Source organism: Mytilus galloprovincialis, chromosome 3 (assembly GCF_965363235.1).
Source record: "Mytilus galloprovincialis chromosome 3, xbMytGall1.hap1.1, whole genome shotgun sequence".
In the NCBI taxonomy this organism is placed as follows: Eukaryota; Metazoa; Mollusca; class Bivalvia; order Mytilida; family Mytilidae; genus Mytilus; species Mytilus galloprovincialis.
This window is the reverse complement of record NC_134840.1, coordinates 95,805,106-95,831,813: the sequence shown is the minus strand read 5'-3', so window position 1 is coordinate 95,831,813 and position 26,708 is coordinate 95,805,106. Positions and strand designations below refer to the sequence as shown.

Here is a 26,708-nt window from a genome sequence, read left to right as displayed (position 1 = left end):
ATAAGATGGTGACAAGGGAACGTCACCATCTAAAAATGGATAATTAACAATAGGAAATGAAAAATCGTCTCTTATATCATAAATTTTTGTATTAAGCTTCCCGTTAATGATATAGATATCAAGATCGAGGAAAGGGCAGTGGTCATTGTTAGTATTAGCTTTAATTAAAGTAAGTTCAAAAGGATAAATTTCTTTAGTATACATACTGAAGTCGTCATTATTGAGAGCCAATATATCATCTAAATATCTAAAAGTATTGTTAAATTTTTGTATCAAATGTTGTTTGGATGGGTCTTTGCTAATTTTAGTCATAATTTGTAACTCACAACAATACAAAAAAAAAAAACCAGGTCCACAATAAGTGATGCACAGTTAGTCCCCATTGGAATTCCAATAACTTGACGATATACAGAATCTCCAAAGTGAACAAAAATGTTATCAAGTAAAAATTCAAGCGCATATATAGTAACAAAGCATGTCCAATTGACAAAGTTCTTTTGTTTAATGCTCCTAAAAAATGACATTAAAGAGTTTGAACATATGTACTGGCAGTCTGACATTTCAAATAACCTTACTAACCCACACAACTAGGAAAAGACTATTTTCAACTTGTTTTTAACTTGGTAATCTTGGTAGTCTTTTTTTTATGAAAATATCTGTTGTACAGTAAGCTTAACTTTCTACTTGTATGACAGAGCTGTGTTAAAATCAAGTTTAACAGTGAGCTTAACTTTCCACTTGTATGACAGAGGTGTGTTAAACCTCGTTTAAGAGTGAAGTTAACTTTCCTGTTGTATGACAGAGGTGTGTTAAACCTAGATGAACAGTGAGCTTAACTTTCCACTTGTATGACAGGTGTGTGTTTAACCTAGTTTAAGAGTGAGCTTAATTTTCTAGTCTACTTGTATGACATAGGTGTGTTAAACCTAGTTTAAGAGTGAGCTTAATTTTCCACTTGTATGACAGAGGTGTGTTAAACCTCGTTTAAGAGTGAGCTTAACATTCCTCTTGTATGACAGAGGTGTGTTAACCCTAGATGAACAGTGAGCTGAACTTTCCACTTGTATGACAGGTGTGTGATTAACCTAGTTTAAGAGTGAGCTTAATTTTCCACTTGTATGACATAGGTGTGTTAAACCTAGTTTAAGAGTGAGCTTAATTTTCCACTTGTATGACAGAGGTGTGTTAAACCTCGTTTAAGAGTGAGCTTAACTTTCATTTTGTATGACAGAGGTGTGTTAAACCTAGTTTAAGAGTGAGCTTAACTTTCTACCTGTATGACTGTGGTATGGTAAACCTCGTTTTCCACTGATATTAACCTAACCCTTTGCTGATATAGTATTATAGAAATGGAAGACTACTATTATAGAAGAGATCTGTTTATAAGAGTCTTATGAATAGTGTTTTAATATTACATGCTTTTATAAATATGTTTATACATTTTACATAATCATGATAATTGTATCAATACAATCACAACATTGAATAATAAAAATCTAATATAAAATCAGAAAAATAATTATTACTAAAATTTACATTGACTAATGAACCATGAAAAGGGTTAATGTCAGACAACACTGTCAGACAGACATGTTCATCCAACAATCATGTTGTACACCAAATTACGTTGACCTATTGCTTATAATATCAGATAACAGACATAACCATGAAAATTTAACTTTGACTAAAACTAAGGTCAAGTTCAGATGAAATCTGCCCACTGACATGACTGACAGACATGTAAACATTACAATAATTCAATTCACCAAAAATAATGGCCTTATTACTTATCACGCTTACAGTACCTGAGAAATAAATATAGAACATAAACAGGAAAAAAACTAACATTGTCCAACATGCACCATGAAAATGGTAAAGAACAACAAGCCAGAGAGACAAGTACATCTTACAATCATTTCTTAAATGAGTAAAGAACAACCAGCCAGACAGACAAGTACATCTTACAAGCCAGACAGACGAGTACATCTTACAATCATTTCTTAAATGGGTAAAGAACAACCAGCCAGACAGACAAGTACATCTTACAATCATTTCTTAAATGGGTAAAAAACAACCAGCCAGACAGACAAGTACATGTTACAAGCCAGACAGACAAGTACATCTTACAATCATTTCTTAAATGGGTAAAGAACAACCAGCCAGACAGACAAGTACATCTTACAATCATTTCTTAAATGGGTAAAGAACAACCAGCCAGACAGACAAGTACATGTTACAAGCCAGACAGACAAGTACATCTTACAATCATTTATTAAATGGGTAAAGAACAACCAGCCTGACAGACAAGTACATCTTACAATCATTCCAGATACAGCTGATCTCCTACTAATAGTATCTAAGAAATAGACCAAAGCACAATAAATTAACTTTGACCAATGAACCATAAAAATGAGGTCAAGGTCAGATGAAACCCGTCATTTGGACATGTACATCTTACAATCGATCCACATGCCACATATAGTTGACCTGTTGTTTATAATAGTATATGAGATACAGACTTCACCACCTAAACAAACTTTAACCTTGATCGCTGATCTGTGAAATGAGGTTAACCAATAAAAAAAATCTGTGCCATGAGAGCATGATACGCCAAATGCATTTTCAAAAAATACAGTTCCAAAACTTCTCAATGTCATATCAGAAGTTTATAAAAAACCAAAGGGAGGTTACTTTCATAGATATATTCCAGTAACCACTGCAAAGATTCATGAAAACTGCTCAGAGAACTTTTGAGTTATTGTCTAAAAACTGGAAAATCCTCCCTTTTTTATGAATAAAACCCCCTAACTCAGATATAGCTCCCATTGAGATTGTATTAACAATTCACCAAAATTTCATGAAAACTGCTTTGAGTTATTTTCCAAAACTGGAAAATCCCCTTTTTAAATAAAACCCTATAACTATAAAAGAAGTACAAGTTGGTAGACATGTAGATATACTGCAGATTCATTAATAGTGTAGAACAAAAAAGCTGTTTTGGTAAATACTGTTATTTAAATGCAAGAACTCCCAAAAAACAAAACACTAAAAACAACATAAAAACTAGCAAAACAAAAACAATGAACTCCCTGATATACTGTTAATTCACAAATTATTGAATGCATTTATTATAAAAATTAATGCTACATGTAATTTTGAAAAATTGACAAAACTGTGAGTTTAATTATTATAAATTTTCTGAAAAATCTGGTATCATATATCAAAAAATGAGTTCTTAGTATTGCAATTACCACACACTCACATAACTCCCATTATAAAAAACATTGCAATTTTTTAGAATTTTCAGTACTTTTATGGAAATAAAATCCTTACATCTCATATGTTTGACATACTGTATGGTGGTGGTAGCCTATACTGAGGGGGGTCTGAATGTTCAGGAGGGATATAAGATGGGGGACTCGTTACACTTCTCCCACTAGATGATAAAAGTCCAGTGTCAAAGTTGTCAATAATGATTGGAATCTGTGGTCGGAGAGATGTTTCTTCTTCATTGTATTCATTCTGAAATATGACAGGTTGTCGATCTGTAAGATAAACAGGTTTCTCAGAGTGCATTACATACTTGTTACGTTTGGTACATTTTCTAACTAGCATTATAATAATGATCACTAATATTACAATTGTTAAAACTGCAACAGGGATCAAAATATAGAACAAATACATTTCATCATTGTAGGATTCAGTGTTTGAATTTGTTGATGTCCACAACAGGTCTGTCATATTACAGACATCTTTGAAATCAACAAATACTCCAGTGACATTGAAAAACGGTGAAAAATAACAACTGAATTCATCCAAGATTGTACCATTTACATCTGCCATTTTGTAGTATGTGTCTAAAATTTGACTTCTTTCACAGAAATCAGTGGATAAGGATTTGTCTATCCAAGATATAATACGAAGTTCTGGATCCACATTTGAGACATACATCTGAGTGGAATCTGTGAACTCTAACCATTGACTAAGTCCAGTAATAAATTTGTAAACATCAAAACTAGAAGGACTATCATCATGATCATCTCCAAAATAAATAGTAAATTCATGGCTGTAGGTTTGGGAATTTTCCTTCACTTCTAACCTAATGGAATCAACAACACTTTGTTGACATGTATCCATGGCAACGAGACTGACAACATACACATTATCATTGTTTAAGGGAATTCCATAAAGGAACAATCCTGTTTTATCCAGTTTTAACCAAAAATTATCTTCCAAATCAAAGTTGAATAATGCCTTCAAAGTAATCTGTAGGTGTCTGGCATTTCCATCCTCTTTGTCAACAAAGGTCAGAGGGTTAAGGTCAAGCTTGAAAACATCACCAACTGTAGTCTGAATGTGGTTTACTGGATTGAAAACTTCTGGAGGACTGTCACATGAATCTGAAAAATAGTAACATGTTTGTCAAGTGTATGAAAAGATCTTTATACATTTGGTATGGTATCATATAGTAACTTGTTTGTCAAGTGTATGAAAAGATCGTTATACATTTGGTATGGTATCATAGCTTTCATCAGTAAAAACTGAGTGATGGAAAAAGGCTGTATATAATCATGTTCCTAGACCATCCAAATTCTACATATAATTTGTCTGTAAGAAACCCCCATTTTAAGTATATGTATATCATATTATGTAAAATAATATTACATGTATTATGTTCAGAAAGTAAAAGACAAGTTAGATCTAAAAAACGGTCACACTATGTAACATCACCAGGTGCTGTTAATTATGTGTATTGGCATATACTATATTTTTATGCCAAAAACAAAGGTTAGTCTTTAGGCAGTGGATAATTTTCATTTCCCTTGAAGTCATGGAAGTAGGAAGATATAAACATTTGATTACCTCTAGAACTAAGAGTTTCCAGAGGTTAAGCAATAGACTATGATTCATACCAGTTAAGGAAACAAGTACTGTGAAAGTACTTTTATTCGTGGGGTACCAATTTTCGTGGTTTTCGTGGATGACTTTATCCACGAATTTAAGTGTCCAACGAAATAAAATAACCATTGTCTAAATCAAGACCTGGAAAGATCCCAATCGGTAGGTTTGACTACTGATATGACATGTATGATCTAGTCTAAGAGAAGATATTGAATAGCACCAACTCTGAGAATACTTTAATAGCAGTCACAGAACTACAACCGCATGCAGGATTATACCCATTTAATCTTTAATAACCTAAAATGTACAACTTTTGTTTTTGATCAATGAAAGTCAGATTTCCGGTATTGATATGCTAGTATGATAAAGTGTTCATTTTATATCCTCATAGTTCTCGTACATATAAGCAATAAAAAAATTATGCTGGTCTTGATTTTGATAAGAATTATTTGACAATTCATAGCATTTGTTTATGTTACTGTTTTCTTTAGGTGACATGTTAATGGCCTAATTAACACCTTTGATGGTCTTTAATCTGTTGATCACTTTATCATGGGTTAATTAGTGTTGTCACTACGATTTACACGGGTCAATGTTTACTTTGCAATTTCCTTCAATCTACACTATTTGTAACCCTCGTTTCTAAAGGCTTCAATTTTTCAATTTTATTTTTTTTAGAAAACTAAAATCCACGAATTTAAAAACCCACGAACATGTAAATATTGCTCAAACCACGAAAATTGATACCCACGAATTAAAGTACTTTCACAGTATACTAAAAGAATGGCACAATTAGTCTCCATTATCATGATAAGAATACCATTTGTGGCTGATTTGAATATAACTTTTTTGTTTGATGAATTAAATGTTTTACTAATTAATATAAGCACTTGTTGCTTGTTTCTGAATCCTATTTGTGTATGTGTTTATAATTATACTTGAATCATTCATAATAAAAGTATTCTTTACAACAAATGCTATACTGTATGAACACATACCTACATACCAGTAGTGACTGCACTGCATTCTCATTCTGTAACACTCAGCATGCTTCTATATCTATCAATATTCTATTTATCATGCTTCATTCAAAATACAACAAGAAATTTCTGAAAAAAGAATCATGCCCTTTAAATCTCTATCATGTCTATGTTAATGTACATATATTAAGCACAACACATAAACAAGCAAGAATGGAAACAGGTTGACGTAACACCAATTCATTTAACATCTGTCTTCTCTGTTATCATATATATGTCATATATAGATATAGTCAGGTATGAATGCCAATGAGACAAATATCCATCCAAGTCACAATTTTATAAAGGTAAAGCATTATAGGTCAAAGTATGGCCTTCAACAAGGAGCCTTGTATGTATGACATTTATGTTTAATTAACATGTAGAATTGAATTGAAAATTAAAATAAACTGTTGTTACATAGATGTCTCACGCTTTATAATTCTGATAGTATAAGCTAACAAATGTTGAAATAAAAATCTCAATATTCAAACAAACTTATCCTTGTAAACCTTAAGAAAGTTTAAAAGTTGAAGAACTGTGATCAAGAGGTGGGGCCATATAATTCCCAGGAAATTCAGACTTGCAACTGTGTACCATATCACATGTATCATTAGCTTAACATAAGTATTTTACCTTGAACTGATATACCCAATAACATTTACATGTAAACTATGCATAACATTCAAAGTAATAAGACCATGGCTGAGGCAAAATAATCTCCATGGAAATGAAATGTGCTAATGCTAATAATCTGGATAGAAAATATAGTTGATCTATATGATCTACAACTAAATGGTTCCCCTTAAACTGACCTAATCATAAAGTAAACCATTGGTACTAAGCAAAGGTTTCAAAGTCAATAGACCATGACTGTGAAGACCAAATAAAATAATACCTATGGAAATGAGATGTGCCAACCGTATTTAAGTGCATACTATATATAATTGATCTACCAATAATCATTACGGTTCCCCTGAGATCTTTTTTACAAGCAGTCAATGAACCATGAAAATAAGGAAAAGGACAATGGACATATGTAAGACCTAAAGCATCCAGGTATTCTACCTTTTGAAATATAAACCTTATAAACAAAAAGTTAACATCACTGCAGCAACCCTAACAGTGGGACAAAGATCATGCATAGATGAGTTAAATATATAGTCTATTACATGCATTCATTCAATCATTTTATTTTACATTCTTATTTCAAGAAACTCCTTTCATCATGTTCATATGACTTTAACAAAAATAAACAAGAGTGCACACGCTGAAATGTCTCGCCTTCTATACTAATCATTGATATTATGTTGATAGTCCTAAGTATAAAGCTTAGTTTTATTACAACTGTTTCATAAACTTAACATTAACCAAGATAACTAAACAAAGACCAATGAACCTTGAAAATGAGGTCAAGGTCAGATGAACCATGCCAGGCAGACATGTACAGCTAACAATGCTTCTATACAACATATATAGTTGACCCATTACTTATAGTTTAAGAAAAATAGACCAAAACACAAAAACTTAACACTGTGCAATGAACCGTGAAAATGAGGTCACCGTCAAATAAAACCTGCGCGACTGACATAAAGATCATAAAATATTTCCATACACCAAATATAGTTGACCTATGGCATACAGTATTAGATAAAAAGACCAAAACTCAAAAACTTAACTTTGACCACTGAACCATGAAAAAGAGGTCAAGGTCACATGACATCTGCCCGCTAGACATGTACACCTTATCATCATTCCATACAACAAATATAGTAGACCTATTGCATATAGTATGAGAAAAACAGACCAAAACACAAAAATTTAACTATAACCACTGAACCATGAAAATGAGGTCAAGGTCAGATGACACCTGCCAGTTGGACATGTACACCTTACAGTCCTTCCATACACCGAATATACTAGCCCTATTGCTTATAGTATCTGAGATATGGACTTGACCACCAAAACTTAACCTTGATCACTGATCCATGAAATGAGGTCAGGGTCAAGTGAAAACTGTCTGACAGACATGAGGACCTTGCAAGGTAGGCACATACTAAATATAGTTATCCTATTACTTATAATAAGAGAGAATTCAACATTACAAAAAATTTGAACTTTTTTTCAAGTGGTCACTGAACCATGAAAATGAGGTCAAAGACATTGGACATGTGACTGACGGAAACTTTGTAACATGAAGCATCTAAATACACAGTATGAAGCATCCAGGTCTTCCACCTTCTGAATTATGAAGCTTTTAAGAAGTAAGCTAACACCGCCGCCGCCGCCGCTGTAGCCGCCGGATCACTATCCCTATGTCGAGCTTTCTGCAACAAAAGTTGCAGGCTCGACAAAAACCCAAACATTGAACATTTTCCATGTATACCCTGAAAAGGCCTGTATAGTCTGCCATTTTATTCTCAAAAAATTGATCATGCCAGACAGGGGTGCCGACTATAGATTACAATAAGCAAAAACTTGAGAAAAAAACGATTTTCCAGGTGGTTTATATACGTTCCATAATGTTTGTTATTGATATTGTGGTCACTGCATTACTTAAATCAAACAGGAATCCGACATACATTTTGGGGAACTACTAGTATATCACCAAGGACTGATTTACATAAAAAGAAGCTTGATCACTAAGGCCTGACATACACATGATACATGTAGGAATGATTTATCACCCAGGACTGACATGCATGTAGGGATGATTTATCACCCAGGACTGACATATATGTAGGGAAGCTTTATCACCCAGGACTGACATGCATGTAGAGAAGCTTTATCACAGAGGAGTGACATACATGTAGGAAAGATTTATCACAGAGGAGTGACATACATGTAGGGAAACTTTATCACAGAGGAGCAGGGTTGGCAAAAACCCAGGTTTTATGAGTGTTGCCCAGCCCAGTGGGAAATACTGGGAAAACCCGGGTTTTACTGGGTTTTACTGGGTAATATTGGGCAATACTGGGTAATATACGTTTCTGGCCTGAATTTCAAAGAGGATTCAGTAATCAAACACAAATGCAATACATTTAAGATATATGTAAACCTATTTTTATTTATAAATAAGTTTACTTGTTTGAGAGTCTTATGATACATACATGTACAAAAGTACAAGAGTATACATCTGAGAAAGAATTATTCTAACAACTCTGATAAAAAAATATTTTTTCAAATATATAACTAGTATAAAGAATTTAAGGATTACATGTACATGTAAATGTGTAAGAAAAAATACTTTGAAATAATTTATATATGTACAAATGTACAAAACTAATTAATAAGTAATTATTCAGATTAGAACACAGATATGTTTATATAACAATAATCAGTCTTTTCATTTCTATAAGAGTTATTAATGACAAGACCATGTAGGGTGTTTATTTAGCAATCATGATTGTGTATACATGTATAGCAATTTACTTTACAATTCACTTAAACACTGCAATAAAGTGTTAAGATTATTGAAACAATGCTTGGAAATTAATGAGGAGTCCTAAATTGTGCAAATATTGTATTTTGCCTACATAAAATTATGTGGAGAAGAGAATGAAATTGAATTTTTGATGACTCTCAATGGTTATCTGTATAAAATGTATATATTTAGCTACAATACTATAAGACTACAACAAGTCTTTACTATTTTATGTTGAAATAAGCTTAAAAAATCATATTGCCCAGTATTACCCAGTATTACCCAGTATTCCCCGTTTCAGGGAGTATTGCCCAGCACGGGAAAACCCGGGTTTTCCCGCCCAGTAAAACCCGGGCGGGTAATACTTTGCCAACCCTGCAGAGGAATGACATAAATGAATAACATGTAGGGAAACTTTATCACAGAGGACTGACATACATGTAGGAAAGCTTTATCACCCAGGACTGACATATATGTAGGGAAGCTTTAGGCAGATTTTACAATAAGAAGGAAATATTGTTTTTTTGTATCCATCAAAAAAGCAGTTGCTGAAACTGTGAAACAGACTGTGTAATGGAGTAATGCATTATGTTATTGAATAAAATGTGTCTTTCTGAGTAAATAAAAATAAAAATTACTCTGTGTTTGTGTTTTTTGTTAGAATTAGAGGGTTTTCAATTTCAAAATATTGGACATGGAATAGACATCATGACCTACTTTACTGACATCCAGCTTATTTGGAGTGGAATTTTGAAGTATTATTTATAAGTGGAGCCTAATAACATGGACTTATATTTTAATAAAAAGTCTTCTTTTGTGTTTTAATCATAACTTTAAGGCAGATTTTTATTGGTAAAGGCTAAAAAAGGTAATTTAATAATATTGTTGCTAACGTCACGTCTTTTCCGTCCATTGTGGTATGTCACGATCGCAATTTTCTTGATGGTTCTCAGATAGCCCATTGTAGTTATTTTTATCCCGGGTTTTATAAATAATTGAAAATAGCAATCATATTAAATTTGGATGACGTAAGGGGTTCAAAGGACTTGAGGAATCAATATCATTGGCTGTTTTATTTTTTGCGAACGTTACTCTCGACGTTTCCGTCCAAATCAGTGTCACGTGAGCAACATATATTTAGATCTGTAACTCACCTGTATAGGAGTTACGATATTGCCCTTTGCAGAAATAGATTCGGAGTCAGTTCCTTCACATGATGGGGAAGCAAAGATGGTAAGTTATATGTAATATCGTTACAAGAGGACCTTAAATGTATTCCGTCCACCAAAAAGACGTTCGCAACAAAACGTAATGTCATGATAGTAGATGTTGCTAATGTTACTATTACGAATTGGTTTCTTGTGTATTCATTTGATATAAAGTACACCTGCAAATGACATTCTGTATATTTAGAAATTCTAAACCAGACTGTACAATTTTATTACTCCAGGCGTATATTAAACATCACTGTGTGCATACATTTTAACTTTTAAAGATGTTGTTGCTCATGTGACATGTCCAAATGTCGCTAACGTTACTCATTTTTTGGTTTCTTGTGTATTCATTTGATATAAAGTACACCTGCAAATGACATTCTGTATATTTAGAAATTCTAAACCAGACTGTACTATTTTATTACTCCAGGCATATATTAAACATCACTGTGTGCATACATTTTAACTTTTAAAGATGTTGTTGCTCATGTGACATGTCCAAATGTCGCTAACGTTACTCATTTTTGTCTCTGTCACGTTAGCAACATGAAAGTAGGAGACAGAACACAATACTGTAAAATCTGCCTTTATCACCCAGGACTGACATACATGTAGGGAAGCTTAATCATAGAGGACTGACATACATGTAGGGAAGCTTAATCACCCAGGACTGACATATATGTAGGGAAGCTGTATCACCCAGGACTGACATACATTTAGGGAAACTTTATCACCAAGGACTGACATACATCTAGAGAAGCTTAATCACCCAGGACTGACATACATGTAGGAAAATTTATCACCCAGGACTGACATGCATGTAGAGAAGCTTAATCACCCAGGACTGACATACATATATGTAGGGAAGCTTTATCACCCAGGACTGACATACATGTAGGGAAGTTTAATCACAGAGGACTGACATACATGTAGGGATGCTTTATCAGAGGACTGACATACATGTAGGGAAGCTTTATCACAGAGGACTGACATACATGTAGGGAAGCTTTATAACCCAGGACTGACATACATGTAGGGAAGCTTTATCACATAAGACTGACATACATGTAGGGAAGCTTTATCACCCAGGACTGACATACATGTAGGAAAGCTTTATCACATAAGACTGACATACATGTAGGAAAGCTTTATCACATAAGACTGACATACATGTAGGAAAGCTTTATCACAGATGACTGACAAACATGTTACAAATCTATATATACCTGCTGTGGAAATGTGTTGGGGAAATTCTATAACAAATGTTACTGCCACTCTCCAGGGAACAGTTGATGTACAATGTTTAGATCTAAGCTTAATCTTAGAGGACTGACATACATGTAGGGAAGTTTAATCACCCAGGACTGACATATATATAGGGAAGCTGTATCACCCAGGACTGACATACATTTAGGGAAACTTTATCACCAAGGACTGACATACATCTAGAGAAGCTTAATCACCCAGGACTGACATACATGTAGGGAAATTTATCACCCAGGACTGACATGCATGTAGAGAAGCTTAATCACCCAGGACTGACATACATATATGTAGGGAAGCTTTATCACCCAGGACTGACATACATGTAGGGAAGTTTAATCACAGAGAACTGACATACACGTAGGGAAGCTTTATCACCAATGATGATTGACATATATGTAGGGAAGCTTTATCACCCAGGACTGACTTACATGTAGGGAAGCTTTATCACCCAGGACTGACATACATGAAGGGAAGCTTTATCACAAAGGACTGACATACATGTAGGGAAGCTTTAACACCCAGGACTGACATACATGTAGGGAAGCTTTATCACCCAGGACTGACATACATGTAGGGAAGCTTTATCACCCAGGACTGACATACATGTAGGGATGCTTTATCACAGAGGACTGACATACATGTAGGGAAGGTTTATCACAGGAGTGACATACATGTAGGGATGCTTTATCACAGAGGACTGACATACATGTAGGGATGCTTTATCAGAGGACTGACATACATGTAGGGAAGCTTTATCACAGAGGACTGACATACATGTAGGGAAGCTTTATAACCCAGGACTGACATACATGTAGGGAAGCTTTATCACATAAGACTGACATACATGTAGGGAAGCTTTATCACCCAGGACTGACATACATGTAGGAAAGCTTTATCACATAAGACTGACATACATGTAGGAAAGCTTTATCACATAAGACTGACATACATGTAGGAAAGCTTTATCACAGATGACTGACAAACATGTAACAAATCTATATATACCTGCTGTGGAAATCTGTTGGGGAAATTCTATAACAAATGTTACTGCCACTCTCCAGGGAACAGTTGATGTACAATGTTTAGATCTAACTGTGATAAATATACTAGAGCTGCCTACATCCTCCTTTTGAGGAGCACCAACAATCAGCTGATCTGTGCTTTTATATTCCAACCAGTCTGTACCATTCCTATCCTGTAATAATCAACAAATATAACATCAATATTTACAAACTATCATGACTATATATAGATACAAGAAGATGTGATATGTGTGTCAATGAGACAACTCTCCATCCATGTCACAATTTGCAAAACCAGACCATTATAGGTCAAAGATAAACCTTCAACACGGAGCATTGGCTGAACAGCAAGCTACAAAGAGTAAAGATCACAAACAAAAAGCTCATAAAATACTTTAATATGTCATCAATGATTATTTTTTCTTTTCAATATATACATTTGTATTACCATGATTAATAAGTGGCTTAAAAATGCCATTTAAATGATCTTTGTTCATGTTGTTTATAAATGTCTTATTTTCTTTAAAACACAATTTTTTAAAAACAAAAGGTCATTTTACTCCTTCATTTTTCATATTTCATGTATGTTCTATTTTACTCCTACATTTGTCATATGTCATGTATGTTCCATTTTACTCATACATTTGTCATACGTCATGTATGTTCCATTCTACTCCTACATTTGTCATATGTCATGTATGTTCCATTTTATATTTCATGTATGTTCCATTTAACTCCTACATTTGTCATATGTCATGTATGTTCTATTTTATATTTCATGTATTTTCCATTTAACTCCTACATTTGTCATATGTCATGTATGTTCTATTTTATATTTCATGTATGTTCCATTTAACTCCTACATTTGTCATATGTCATGTATGTTCTATTTTACTCCTACAATTGTCATATGTCATGTAAGTTTCATTTTATATTTCATGTATGTTCTATTTTACTCCTACATTAGTCATATGTCACGTATGTTCCATTTTACTCCTACATTTGTCATACGTCATGTATGTTCCATTCTACTCCTATATTTGTCATATGTCATGTATGTTCCATTTTACTCCTACATTTGTCATATGTCATGTATGTTCTATTTTACTCCTAAATTTGTCATATTTCATATATGTTCCATTTTACTCCTACATTTGTCATATGTCATGTATGTTCTATTTTACTCCTACATTTGTCATATGTCACGTATGTTCCATTTTACTCCTTCATTTGTCATGTCACGTATGTTCCATTTTACTCCTACATTTGTCATATGTCATGTATGTTCCATTTTACTCCTACATTTGTCATATGTCACGTAAGTTCCATTTTACTCCTTCATTTGTCATGTCATGTATGTTCCATTTTTTTCCCACATTTGTCATATGTCATGTATGTTCCATTTTACTCCTACATTTGTCATATGTCATGTATGCTCCATTTTACTCCTACATTTGTCATAAAAAATTATGTCATGTATATTCTATTTTATATTTCACGTATGTTCCATTTTACTCCTTCATTTGTCATGTCACGTATGTTCCATTTTACTCCTACATTTGTCATATGTGATGTATGTTCCATTTTTTTCCTACATTTGTCATATGTCATGTATGTTCTATTTTATATTTCATGTATGTTCCATTTAACTCCTACATTTGTCATATGTCATGTATGTTCTATTTTACTCCTACAATTGTCATATATCATGTATGTTTCATTTTATATTTCATGTATGTTCTATTTTACTCCTACATTAGTCATATGTCACGTATGTTCCATTTTACTCCTACATTTGTCATACGTCATGTATGTTCCATTCTACTCCTATATTTGTCATATGTCATGTATGTTCCATTTTACTCCTACATTTGTCATATGTCATGTATGTTCTATTTTACTCCTAAATTTGTCATATTTCATATATGTTCCATTTTACTCCTACATTTGTCATATGTCATGTATGTTCTATTTTACTACTACATTTGTCATATGTCACGTATGTTCCATTTTACTCCTTCATTTGTCATGTCACGTATGTTCCATTTTACTCCTACATTTGTCATATGTCATGTATGTTCCATTTTACTCCTACATTTGTCATATGTCACGTATGTTCCATTTTACTCCTTCATTTGTCATGTCATGTATGTTCCATTTTTTTCCCACATTTGTCATATGTCATGTATGTTCCATTTTACTCCTACATTTGTCATATGTCATGTATGCTCCATTTTACTCCTACATTTGTCATAAAAAATTATGTCATGTATATTCTATTTTATATTTCACATATGTTCCATTTTACTCCTTCATTTGACATGTCACGTATGTTCCATTTTACTCCTACATTTGTCATATGTGATGTATGTTCCATTTTTTTCCTACATTTGTCATATGTCATGTATGTTCCATTTTACTCATACATTTGTCATACGTCATGTATGTTCCATTCTACACCTACATTTGTCATATGTCATGTATGTTCCATTTTATATTTCATGTATGTTCCATTTAAATCCTACATTTGTCATATGTCATGTATGTTCCATTTTACTCCTACATTTGTCATATTTCATGTCAGTTCCATTTTACTCCTACATTTGTCATATGTCATGTATGTTCCATTTTACTCCTTCATTTGTCATGTCACATATGTTCCATTTCACTCCTACATTTGTCATATGTCATGTATGTTCCATTTTTTTCCTACATTTGTCATATGTCATGTATGTTCCATTTTACTCCTACATTTGTCATAAAAAATTATGTCATGTATGTTCTATTTTATATTTCATGTATGTTCCATTTTACTCCTTCATTTGTCATATTTCATGTATGTTCCATTTTACTCCTACATTTGTCATATGTCATGTATGTTCCATTTTACTCCTACATTTGTCATATCATGGATTTTTCTAGCATTCCACTGAGTCCGGTATTCGGACCCATTCCCAATGGCAAAACCCCTATATTTTTCCCAATTTCAGGTGTAAAAATTCCCAAACGTAGTCAAAAAGTCTGAATTGAAATCCGCAATTTAACCTTTCCAAAACTACGCTCTTCACTTTAAAGGTAAAAAAAGCGGGAAATCCTTATCACATGTGCGCTTTAAGAAGCCCGCATTTTGATAATAAAATAAAATATTTTTTAACTTCTTTCCTTTTGTAAACATGTCGTCTCACAATAGTAAATACTATGTGAAGAAATTGAAAAACACCGACGGCAACAAATCCCATAAAATCTTATCTTTTTTCAAACCAAGAGCTGTAATTGACGATGCCGCAACTGCATGTAATGAGTCAGAGGCAGCGTTATCTGAGACTGAATCAATTGAAAATGTTACCGATGTTGTTGATGTTTCTTCCAATGACAATTTAATTTCAAATGATGATCAAAGTCAAACCAATACCGATTCGCTACTGATACAACCTGAGGACCAAGCTTGTAAATTCCAAACTCAAACTGAAATCTGTAAACCAAATAATGAAATACCAATGAAACCTAGTACATGTAGTAGTAAAGTCATGACTGTGTTGGGTAGTACTGACAGTAAAACTGCTCTTAATGATAAATTAAAAGTATATAATGTATCAGACAGAAGACTTTTTGATGCAAGGAGGTATGAAATGACATATAAATGGTTATACTATAATGAATCCTTAGAGGGATACGTCTGCAAATATTGTGAGTTATTTCCGTTTGGTAGTACTGACTTTAGTAGTAAGGGGGTAATTTTAGGGGATCATCCTACAAGACAATTACAAAAACATGAGATGAGCAATAAACACCAGCAGTCATCTGAAAAATCGTCTTCTTGAGACATTTAAAAACAAAAAGGACAGAAAAATAAAATTATAAATGACAATGAATCATGTATTGTAGTTTTTCTTTATTTTCACAAAAAAAAAATTTCTAATGAATTATAGTATGATACATACTAAAACTGACTTCTGGTTTATTTGTAATTTTCCCAATTTCTATATAAATCGGGTAAAAAAATTCCCAAAAGTGGCCACGGTCCTTTTTCCCAAAATACCCAGATAAACCCCTGCATATGTCATGTATGTTCCATTTTACTCCTACATTTGTCATATGTTATGTATGTTCCATTTTATATTTCATGTATGTTTCATTTTACTCCTACATTTGTCATATGTCATGTATGTTCCATTTTATATTTCATGTATGTTTCATTTTACTCCTACATTTGTCATATGTCATGTATGTTCCATTTTACTCCTACATTTGTCATACGCCATGTATGTTCCATTTTATATTTCATTTATGTTTCATTTTACTCCTACATTTGTCATATGTCATGTATGTTCCATTTTACTCCTACATTTGTCATACGCCATGTATGTTCCATTTTAACCATAGTGGCTATGTTTCTCGACATACATGGAAATTAAATACACAAAATTTAATTTATACTACATACATGTACTCTGAAAGTTATTTTGCCCAAGTTTGGCTGAAATTGATTCAGTAATTGTTTCAAAGGATACCATTTTTTTGTAAAGTAAGCACACTAGAAATGCACTAGATGAACAAGTTGTCTTTAGATATGTTAGAGGACAATAACTCCGTTAATAAAGGGTCAATTGACAAATTATTTGTCATGTTAGTAGATCATTTTTGCTGTTTACAGTTTATCTTTCAAGTCTTTATATAAATCTAAAATACTAAATGTATATTCAAAATATTAATAACCAACAAATGCAAAATTTCCTTACAATTACCAATTTAGTTGCAGCAACCCAACAAAGGGTTGTTAGATTCATCTGAAAAGATCAGGGTTAATAGAATTTGACTTCATGAGCATTTTACCCCATGTCAGATTTGCTCTAACATGTCTAAGTGTTCATTTTATTATGAGTACTAAATATTTTCTCTTTTCCTTGGACAGTCTCTATTTATACATAGAATGCATAGTTTAACTTACTATATTAACAGTGTAAACATCTGACTTCAATTTTTCTATCTGGCAAACCAGTGGTTCTCCTGCTGTCCAATATAATACTGTTCTTTCATCAAGTCCTATCAAACAATCAAATTTCTTGTTTTCTGAGCATCTTACTCCTACCATTAGACACACCACAATCATTGTCATTACAGCTAACTCTGAAGACATTGCACCTGAAAACAAAAGAAATATATATATAACACATGTAACAATTAAGATGATAAAAATGGGGATATAATTAAGTGCAAATGCCACAAGTCTGAAGAGTGGTTAATTAGAAGGCTTTTTTTATGGTATAACATGTCTAAGGGATTCAAAAGCAAAGTCAGAAAATTGCACTTGACACAGAACCCAAGAATTATTGCAAAAAGATGTTGGAATATCATCTGAAAATTTATTGTGAAGAATATATATGTAACTTAATTAAACGTGTCCTTCCCGTAAACTTGTCTTCTACTATCATGTCTATGGTCCTTAAAATTACAAATCCCAAAAACCTTCGTTTTTACCTCGCCCAAATCTTACCCAACATTTTTTATCATGTTTATCAAAGTGGTGTGTATCTAAATACTTGTCCACCATCTCCACTGTAAGCATGGTAAGACATCAAAAGTTGTCAAAACTTTTAGACAATATAATCCTTGGTTGGGACCCTGACCAGGTGCTCTGCAGGGCACAGCTTTATACGACCGCAGTGGTCAAACCCTGAACAGTTGTGGCAAATTTGGTCACAATATTTAAGCTTGATAATGTCTGAATTTGGATTGTGATCAAATTTTAGATATAATATAGGTTTTTGTCACAATATAAATGTTGTCAAAGATCTAACAAATCTATTGCACAATACTCATGATACTGTGCAATTGAAGATTTCTTCTTTTAACTTTTGAAAACAAGCAGTGTTAGGGAGGTAATCAAGTAATCAAACATATATATAACAGTATTCTTTGAATTTTAATTGCATTACCTCCCTTACACTGCTTTTAAATTGTCGAAATTGTCCTTTAACCAGAAAACCCTTGTTTTCCCCCTTTTTTGCCCCTAATCGCTTAATGATTGGAGCCAAAACCCCCCATGACCATCCCTTTGTAGTATGGAAACTTGTGGTATAATTTCAGAGAGATTTATACACTTTAACACAATTAATTGACTCGAAACTACAAAAAGGCTCATGTGGGCCCTTTTTTGGCCCCTAATTCCTAAACCTTTGGGACCATAACCCCAAAAATCAATTACAACCTTCCTGTTGTGGTTATGTTCCGGACCATATGAGTATTCACTATTTGGACCATATTTCATTTCATAAATTGTTATTTGGACAGTCAGAGCTCAGACATAAACAAGTCGATTTTTGTTTTTGACTTACATGACTTAAAGAAGTCAAAACATGTATTTATTAGAAAAATGTGTTTTCAATTTTAGACTTATCTAAGTCAGAAAATGACAGATTTGTTTAGGTCTATTTATCATGTTTATGTTGATGAAAAAACTTAATTTTACTTGGTGGCCAAAGTACACAACCTATGACAGCAAAAACCTGTTTGAGAGTTCACAAGGACTTGAGCCATCTATATTTAATTATCTAATTGAACATCCTTACTAAACACAGATGTTTTACCTCATTAAGTGTGGTTCCAGTTGGTTGCATTGTAAAGTTAATTAACATTATCTCCGATTTTTTAGACTCTCATTCATATTTTTCTTTAGAAGACAAAGCATTGTCTTTCAATGTTGTCATTATTTGATTTAGATGCATGACCTTTTTATAAATATGCATGGGTCTTGAAGTTAACCAATTTTGATAACTTATCGACTTGTAGGACTTATTAAAGTCGTATTTTGTCTTGCATTAAAGGTAGACAAATCCTAAAACTTACAAATTTAGACCTCTATGAGTCAAAAGCAGATTCAGACTTATTTATGGTAGCACAATACAAAGATTTTATAACTCCAACTCCCAAGTTTTAAAATACTGTAACTTTCTTAATAATGCTTGAAAATTTATAAAAGTGGTAGTTTTGGATAGCTAACAGATTACTCTTTGAAATTAATGCAATGTTAGTATTATGCAACAATTATATAACCAATTATAATGTTAACTGTGTCTAAAATATTTTTTACCAAATTTCCACTTTCAAATGAAATTAGCTTCTGCATAGGTATCCCTAGAGGGTTGATTTTATTATATGTTGTTCCTATGGCCATCATCTACAAAAGGGTGTCTCAGATTTCAGATAGAATGTATAGAAAAAATTTTACACCTAATTGAACATTATCTTCTTTTATGTGGTTAGGATGTTTACACTCATTAGAGATTTATGAGAGAATGGAACACAATAGAGACAATCTGAGACACCCTTTTGAAGCCCATGATGTGTTGATTAAGATTCCGTTAAAATTTTCTGTATAGTTAAAGAGATGATAGAGCTAAATTCATTCAAGTGAACTTACCTAGGTTTTGCCACTAATTACATAATAATTGATTACATAATGATTGCATAATAAATATATTGCATAAATTTAAAAGATTAATCTTTTATCTATCTATATATACCTCTTTTATTATTTTCTATGCATTAATAAGAAAGTTACAGCATTTCAAAGGTTTGTGATTGGAAGTAAAAAAATCTTTGTATTGTGCTACCTTATGTCTGAGCTCTGACTGTTGGATGGAGAGTTGTCTCATTGGCACTCTGTAAAAAGTAAACTGTAACAGAGTGTTAATTACCCCGACCATACGCGTACGGTCGGACCATGTGCGTATGGTCGAACCATGTGAGTATACATGTATACCCATATGGTCATGACCATACGCGTATGGTCCAAATACTCATATGGTCCGGAACAGTTATAAACATTGCGTTAAAATTTTATTGATTTCTAAGTTTAAGTTTAAACAATATTCTATTCAAATAAATTGAGCTAGATTAGAATATTGTTTAAACTTAAACTTAGAAATCAATATAGTTTTAACACAATGTTCATTGATTTCTATTTACTTATACTTAAGTCATTATCATGATTATCGGAAACCATCTGTCTTCAAATGACGGTGACGACAATGACGACAACGTAATACCTATAAACAACAAATTTTTGCGGTCGTATAAAAACTTAGTTCATATAGTTTTTTCCCTGACCTCCCCTCCCCCTTCTACATTCCCCTCTTAACTTAATTTGGGAAAAATTGATTGACCAATAAGGATATATAAAATCATTATCATTTACCAAAGCTTGTAGCAATGTTGACTCCCTTCCCCCACCCCACCCCCAAACTATTTGAATTAAGCTTTTTATCCTTTATTGATTTTTTATGTCGTCCCTAATACTGAAACGGCTAATATTTGCCTTAATCTAGAGCACTTTAATCCAAAAGAATTGAGATTTTTTTACTCACTGATTCAAGTAACATTGTCTTATAAATTAAACATGTTAAAGAAAGTTTGTGATCATTCTCAAGTTTATGAATAATTTCATTATATGAGCCTGGGATACAAAATTCAAGATTCAATATAAAAGTTTTTCAAGAAAGATATTGTTACATCGTCTGCTGAGCCGGTTTCTTATATTTCATCGTATTTAATTACATGATTTATGAACAACTTCATGTTTAGACCTTTTCTTACCATTTCTTACATTTCGTACAGAACATGCAGAACAATCTCTTCTTTTCGAATCACTAATTTTTACAAATGTTGGTTGTTTGTTACACCATCATGACCATGCATATGCCAGACCCTAAGAGTAGCACGATTTTTTATTATATGATCTTTGGCATGTTTGGAAATGTCACCAATTGATTAATTGTATAAAATGAAGACCAGATCTAACATTGTCAGAGTTCTTTTGTATATGAAATTTCTATTGTCCCTAAATGGGAAAAAACAATGTGTTCATTAATTTTTGACAACCGTACAATAATCAGTCACTGTGATTTTTATTTAAAATTTATAATTGTTCACTAAGTTCTCAGGTTGTGTGCGGTTTTGTTTTCTTATATTTCGGAAGAAGGGACAAATAATAAATAAGTACAGACATGCACCGATCAAAGAACATGTATTTTACTAGGGAAAATGTTACATGTATTCATTAAAACTGTTATGTTGACCTAAAATTTGACCAGCACAATCTGGCAAGAATCCTTTTTTACGACGCAAAACAAGACATTGCATTTTCACACGATAAATACAATATGAAATATATGATGAAATCGAGTGCATATATATCCTGAATATAGCACTGTATCTACAATGTAGCTCTGTTCACGTGTTGTGTTTGCTCTTGCTAGATATTTTATCTTGTATCTAATGTATACAACCCATTGATTTATTCTGTATGTTTAACTGTTTTGCCTTTTCTGTAAACGTATTCTGTACATTGCTGTATAAAACCTAAAAAAAATAAACGCAGCAAAAAAAAAATAACCAAATTTATTCCATGCATTAAATTTCTCTGACCATCTCATTTTAATGGAACATTGGCATACCTGTATGATATCAAGACAAACTTCTTCGTCGAATGAATATTGTGAAAATCAGCATGAAATCAATGGTTTTCATTGGTTTTGAAATTTCTCAGTGGTTTACTTTTATAAGTCCTACATTCTGGTTAAATTATGTGCGATCCCTCACACAGGAGGATAAATTTGAGGATTAACCACAGATAAGGATTAGCCATAATCAGATGGATGCATTAACAACATGTGTGTCAATTGATTAATTATGTCATTAATGTGTACAGTCAGAGCTCAGACATAAACAAGTCTATTTCTGTTTTTGACTTAAAGAAGTCAAAACATGTATTCTTTATAAAAATGTGTTTTCAATTTTAGACTTATCTAAGTCACAAAATGACAGACTTGTTTAGGTCTATTTATGTTGATGAAAAAACTTAACTTGACTTGGTGGCCAAACTACACCACCTTTGACAGTAAAAACCTGTCTGAGAGTTCACAAGGACTTGATCTATCTATATTTAATTATCTAATTGAACATCCTTACTAAACACAGATGTTTTACCTCATTAAGTGTGGATCCAGGTGGTTGCATTGCAAGGTTAATTAACATGATCCCCGATTTTTCAGACTCTCATTCATATTTTTCTTTAGAAGACAAGGCATTGGCTTTCAATGTTGTCATTATTTGATTTAGATGCATGACCTTTTTATAAGTATGCGTGGGTCTTGAAGTTGACCAATTTTGGTAACTTATCGACTTGTAGGAGTTGATATTTGCAACTTTTTGATTCTGGTCAATCATTTCTTGCTTAACAATATTTGACTTATTTAAGTCGTATTTTGTCTTGCATTAAAGGGAGACAAATCCTAAAACTTACAAATTTAGACATCTATAAGTCAAAAGCAGATTCAGACTTATTTATGTCTGAGCTCTGACTGGTGTAGTGCACTTTTTGCATACTTTTTCATCTTTTTACATGTTTTAAGATTTGGATTTTTGGGGGGGTTTTCTCTAATCCCTACTTTGTCATGTTTGTCAAAGTTTGTAAAGGTATTTTGTCCTTATTTGAATAATTTTTATCTTCTACATTTTATGTACAATTTTTGCACAATTTTACTTATGTTATATTCTTACAATGTTTGCAAAAGTACATGTAAACTCTTGATAATTTAGCCAGTTTAGGAAAGTAAGCCTGAAATACATAAATATACATGATATACTAATAATACTGCAATAGCGTTAGGAAAAAAAGAGTGGATTTGAGACTCAATAGTTCTATAAAATATTATAAATATATAATATTTGCCTTAATCTAGAGCACTTTAATCCAAAAGAATTGAGATTTTTTTACTCACCGATTCAAGTAACATTGTCTTATAAATTAAACATGTTAAAGAAAGTTTGTGATCATTCTCAAGTTTATGAATAATTTCATTATATGAGCCTGGGATACAAAATTCAAGATTGTGTAGTGCACATTATGTCTGAGCTCTGACTGTTGGATGGAGAGTTGTCTCATTGGCACTCTGTAAAAAGTAAACTGTAACAGAGTGTTAATAACCCCGACCATACGCGTACGGTCGGACCATGTGTGTATGGTCGATAGTATATATATTTATAAACGCATCCTTACATAATTTTATTTTCATAAATTTCAAAGCTCCCTTTCATCATGTTCATATTTTTTAATCACAGTAAAAAATGAGTGACAGTTTCAAGACCAGTCAGGGATATAACTCTATAGGGTTATTACAGGAAAATAACATACATTTGTTATTGTGGACTAAAAAATCAAAGAACTGTGGTAACATATGTATGTTACATGTTTCAAAGGGACAATACACATCATTAGTTTAGTTAAAATGTATAAAAGTTCTATTGATATTACTTTTTTCTATAATATATTACGAGGTGTCAGATTATACATGTAGCTACAATCCCGTCTGAAAATTTACTGTACTTTGGCTCTTAAATTATTTATTTTTTTAAAAGTGCAAAGTTTTATCTACGCCCTAAGACAAAAATTATAATAATAATATAATTTGTAAATACTGCGATATTTGCAAAATCAACAAAAAGGCTGATATGGATAAGCATGATGCTTTCGGGTCGATCCGGCCCCACGTCGATCCGGCCCAAGTTGATCTGTCCCACGTCGATCCCGCCCCACGTCGATCCGGCACATATGGAAAGTCGATCCGGCCCCAATGAAAAAAAATATTTCTAAGGAATAAAAATAAATATATATTAATTGTAATTCATAAATGTTTATTATTTTTATTATAATGTTAAAGGTATACGGTAAACAAATTAAAAACGACCTTTGAAAAATATTTTCCTTAAATGAGTATAAAACGACTAGGTTGATTATGTCTTTATTACAAGTTTTCAAGATTATTGGGTATAATTATATGAAAACCTATATAATAGAATTCAGACATCAAAATTAATCAGCAGTAATTAGCATTTTCTTTCAATACACCTTATCGCTAATCCCGGCTGACCCGGCCGCTTGAACTTTTGACGTCAACAACAATCACTTGTTCATTGTGGCGTCAGATATTTTGTTTTATGACGTCAAAATATTACAGGAACCTGTGTGATATCCAGTAATGGCGGACAAATAGCGATAAGGTGTATTGTGATCCTAACAAGTCTTTCATCTTGTGTAACATGTAATAACAAATAGTTACATAGTCATACATCGATCGGACACTTTTTTCAAATATATACTGTTAAAATTTGTGACAAATTCCTCCAAAATCAATATAGTTAATTCATATTTTATCATGGGGCCGGATCGACTTGGGGACGGATCGACGTGGGCCGGATCGACTTGGGCCGGATCGACTTTGAGCCGGATTGACTTGGGGCCGGATCGGTTTGGGACCGGAACGACCGGATACCAGCATGATAAGAGTCCTATGATTAGGAGATATGATTACATTTTGAATAGTAACCGATCCCTTGTGTTTTGTGCATGTGTATGTTGATGTTCTAGAGACATCATTTACCTCTCATATTACTCGTCCCTATTTGTCTACCTTACTGAGATAGGATTCCAGATCTTCTACAGGTTACTGTGTCGTGATAAATATAACCACAAGAAAACAAAGAAATATTCTGAAACCAGGTCATATGAAATTAAAGTTAAAATCAATCTCGGACTAGATCCGGAAAAGAAATATAGTTTTTGTTTTTATTACAAGAGGGTGGTAAAGGGGGGTACGGAACACGGAAACACGTGAAATAAAAATCGCAAAAACGTAACACGAAAAATAAAAATCGGGAAAAACGAAGCACGAGAAATAAAATCGTAAATATTAAGAAAAAAAGTACCAGAAGTTATTACACAGCCGTTCTTGGAGATCATGTAGACATTGTTAGTGGACATCAAGACCTTGTGGTCACCTTTTAGCGTATGCTACTTGCATCTGATTTGAAAAAATATTATTATGATGGACTTTATTACATGTATAGCATATATATACAATAGAAAGTAGAATGGTAAAAATATACATCAATTTCTATTATATTACACAAGTTTCAAAAGGTACTGTAACTCACTGACTTTGAGTTACTTCCAATTCACTTTTTAATCAAATGCGGAACAATGCAAGAACGAGAAATTAAGAGCACCGACACGAAACACGGAACATAAATAAGGGGAAATACGAAGCACGCACATCGAACCAAACACGAGAAAACGAGGAATAAAACACAAAATCACGAAAACACGTAAAATGAAAAGGCCGAAAACGTTGCACGAAAATAACCCTTTACCACCCTCTTACAAGTGTGGACACATATCAGTGTGGATAGTATACATAGATGTTTGACAACACTTAACTAGCAGTGTCATTTATTCCAGGGACGGATTTAGGCGGGGGCGTGGCGGGCGTGCGCCACCCTAAAATTTGCAAAGCATGGGTTGTCTTCAACTTGTTTGAGTATCAGAAGAGACCATTCCGTTCTTCACATTCAAAGTATATAAAACAGACAGTTTAACCAGGGACTTTCTATACAAAGTAACTTAGTAACATAATCAACGTGTAACTAATCAACTGACCTACGATTTATTTAAGTTTTATAAATATTATATACTTCAAAGGAAGGTGTCAAACGCAGAGCTGCGTTTGATGAAAAATAAAATAAGTTTTTAGCAGTTAAAGTATTTGCCGTTTTTATAATCAATTTCTTTGATATTCGAAGTGCCGAATTATGTACCGTATTACATGCATGGCCGGGATCCTCACAACATAAACTTCGTAAATGCATCTCATTCTAATTTTAGTGGTTTGTGGCGAACACAGTATATATAAAGTCTGGCACGACCTCCGAAAACAAAAAAGTAAAAACAGATATTAAGAAAGGACAATTGAAAATCACGGCGAAATGTAGAAATTTTCGTTTGCAAAATCTAATACTAGTATCT

At 32.9% G+C, this 26,708-nt stretch overlaps 1 protein-coding gene across 5 annotated transcripts; it reads right to left on the bottom strand.

Moving 5' to 3' along the window:
- Positions 1–1,363: 1,363 nt before the first annotated feature.
- LOC143069462 (uncharacterized) lies at positions 1,364–25,390 on the bottom strand. 5 transcript variants are annotated; one of them, XM_076244108.1, is made up of 5 exons: positions 25,288–25,378; positions 17,796–17,989; positions 12,831–13,020; positions 5,905–6,011; positions 4,262–4,400 (listed from the first exon to the last, which is right to left on the bottom strand). In XM_076244108.1, the coding sequence occupies exons 1-4, from the start codon at positions 25,292–25,294 to the stop codon at positions 5,980–5,982; spliced, it is 423 nt and encodes a 140-aa protein (XP_076100223.1). In that variant the 5' UTR covers positions 25,295–25,378; the 3' UTR covers positions 4,262–4,400; positions 5,905–5,979. The 5 variants fall into 5 exon arrangements, with proteins under 5 accessions (XP_076100220.1, XP_076100219.1, XP_076100223.1 ...); XM_076244107.1 differs by having other exon boundaries at positions 4,264–4,400; positions 5,909–6,011; XM_076244106.1 differs by having other exon boundaries at positions 4,267–4,400; positions 5,901–6,011.
- Between the last annotated feature and the right edge of the window lie 1,318 nt (positions 25,391–26,708).

Coding starts and splice junctions, on each gene's coding strand:
- LOC143069462 (XM_076244104.1), bottom strand. Junction 13,021..17,795: donor ATGTTTACACTGTTAATATA/GTAAGTTAAACT, acceptor TGATTATTACAG/GATAGGAATGGTACAGACTG. Junction 4,401..12,830: donor CCAACAGATTTCCACAGCAG/GTATATATAGAT, acceptor ACTATTTTTCAG/ATTCATGTGACAGTCCTCCA.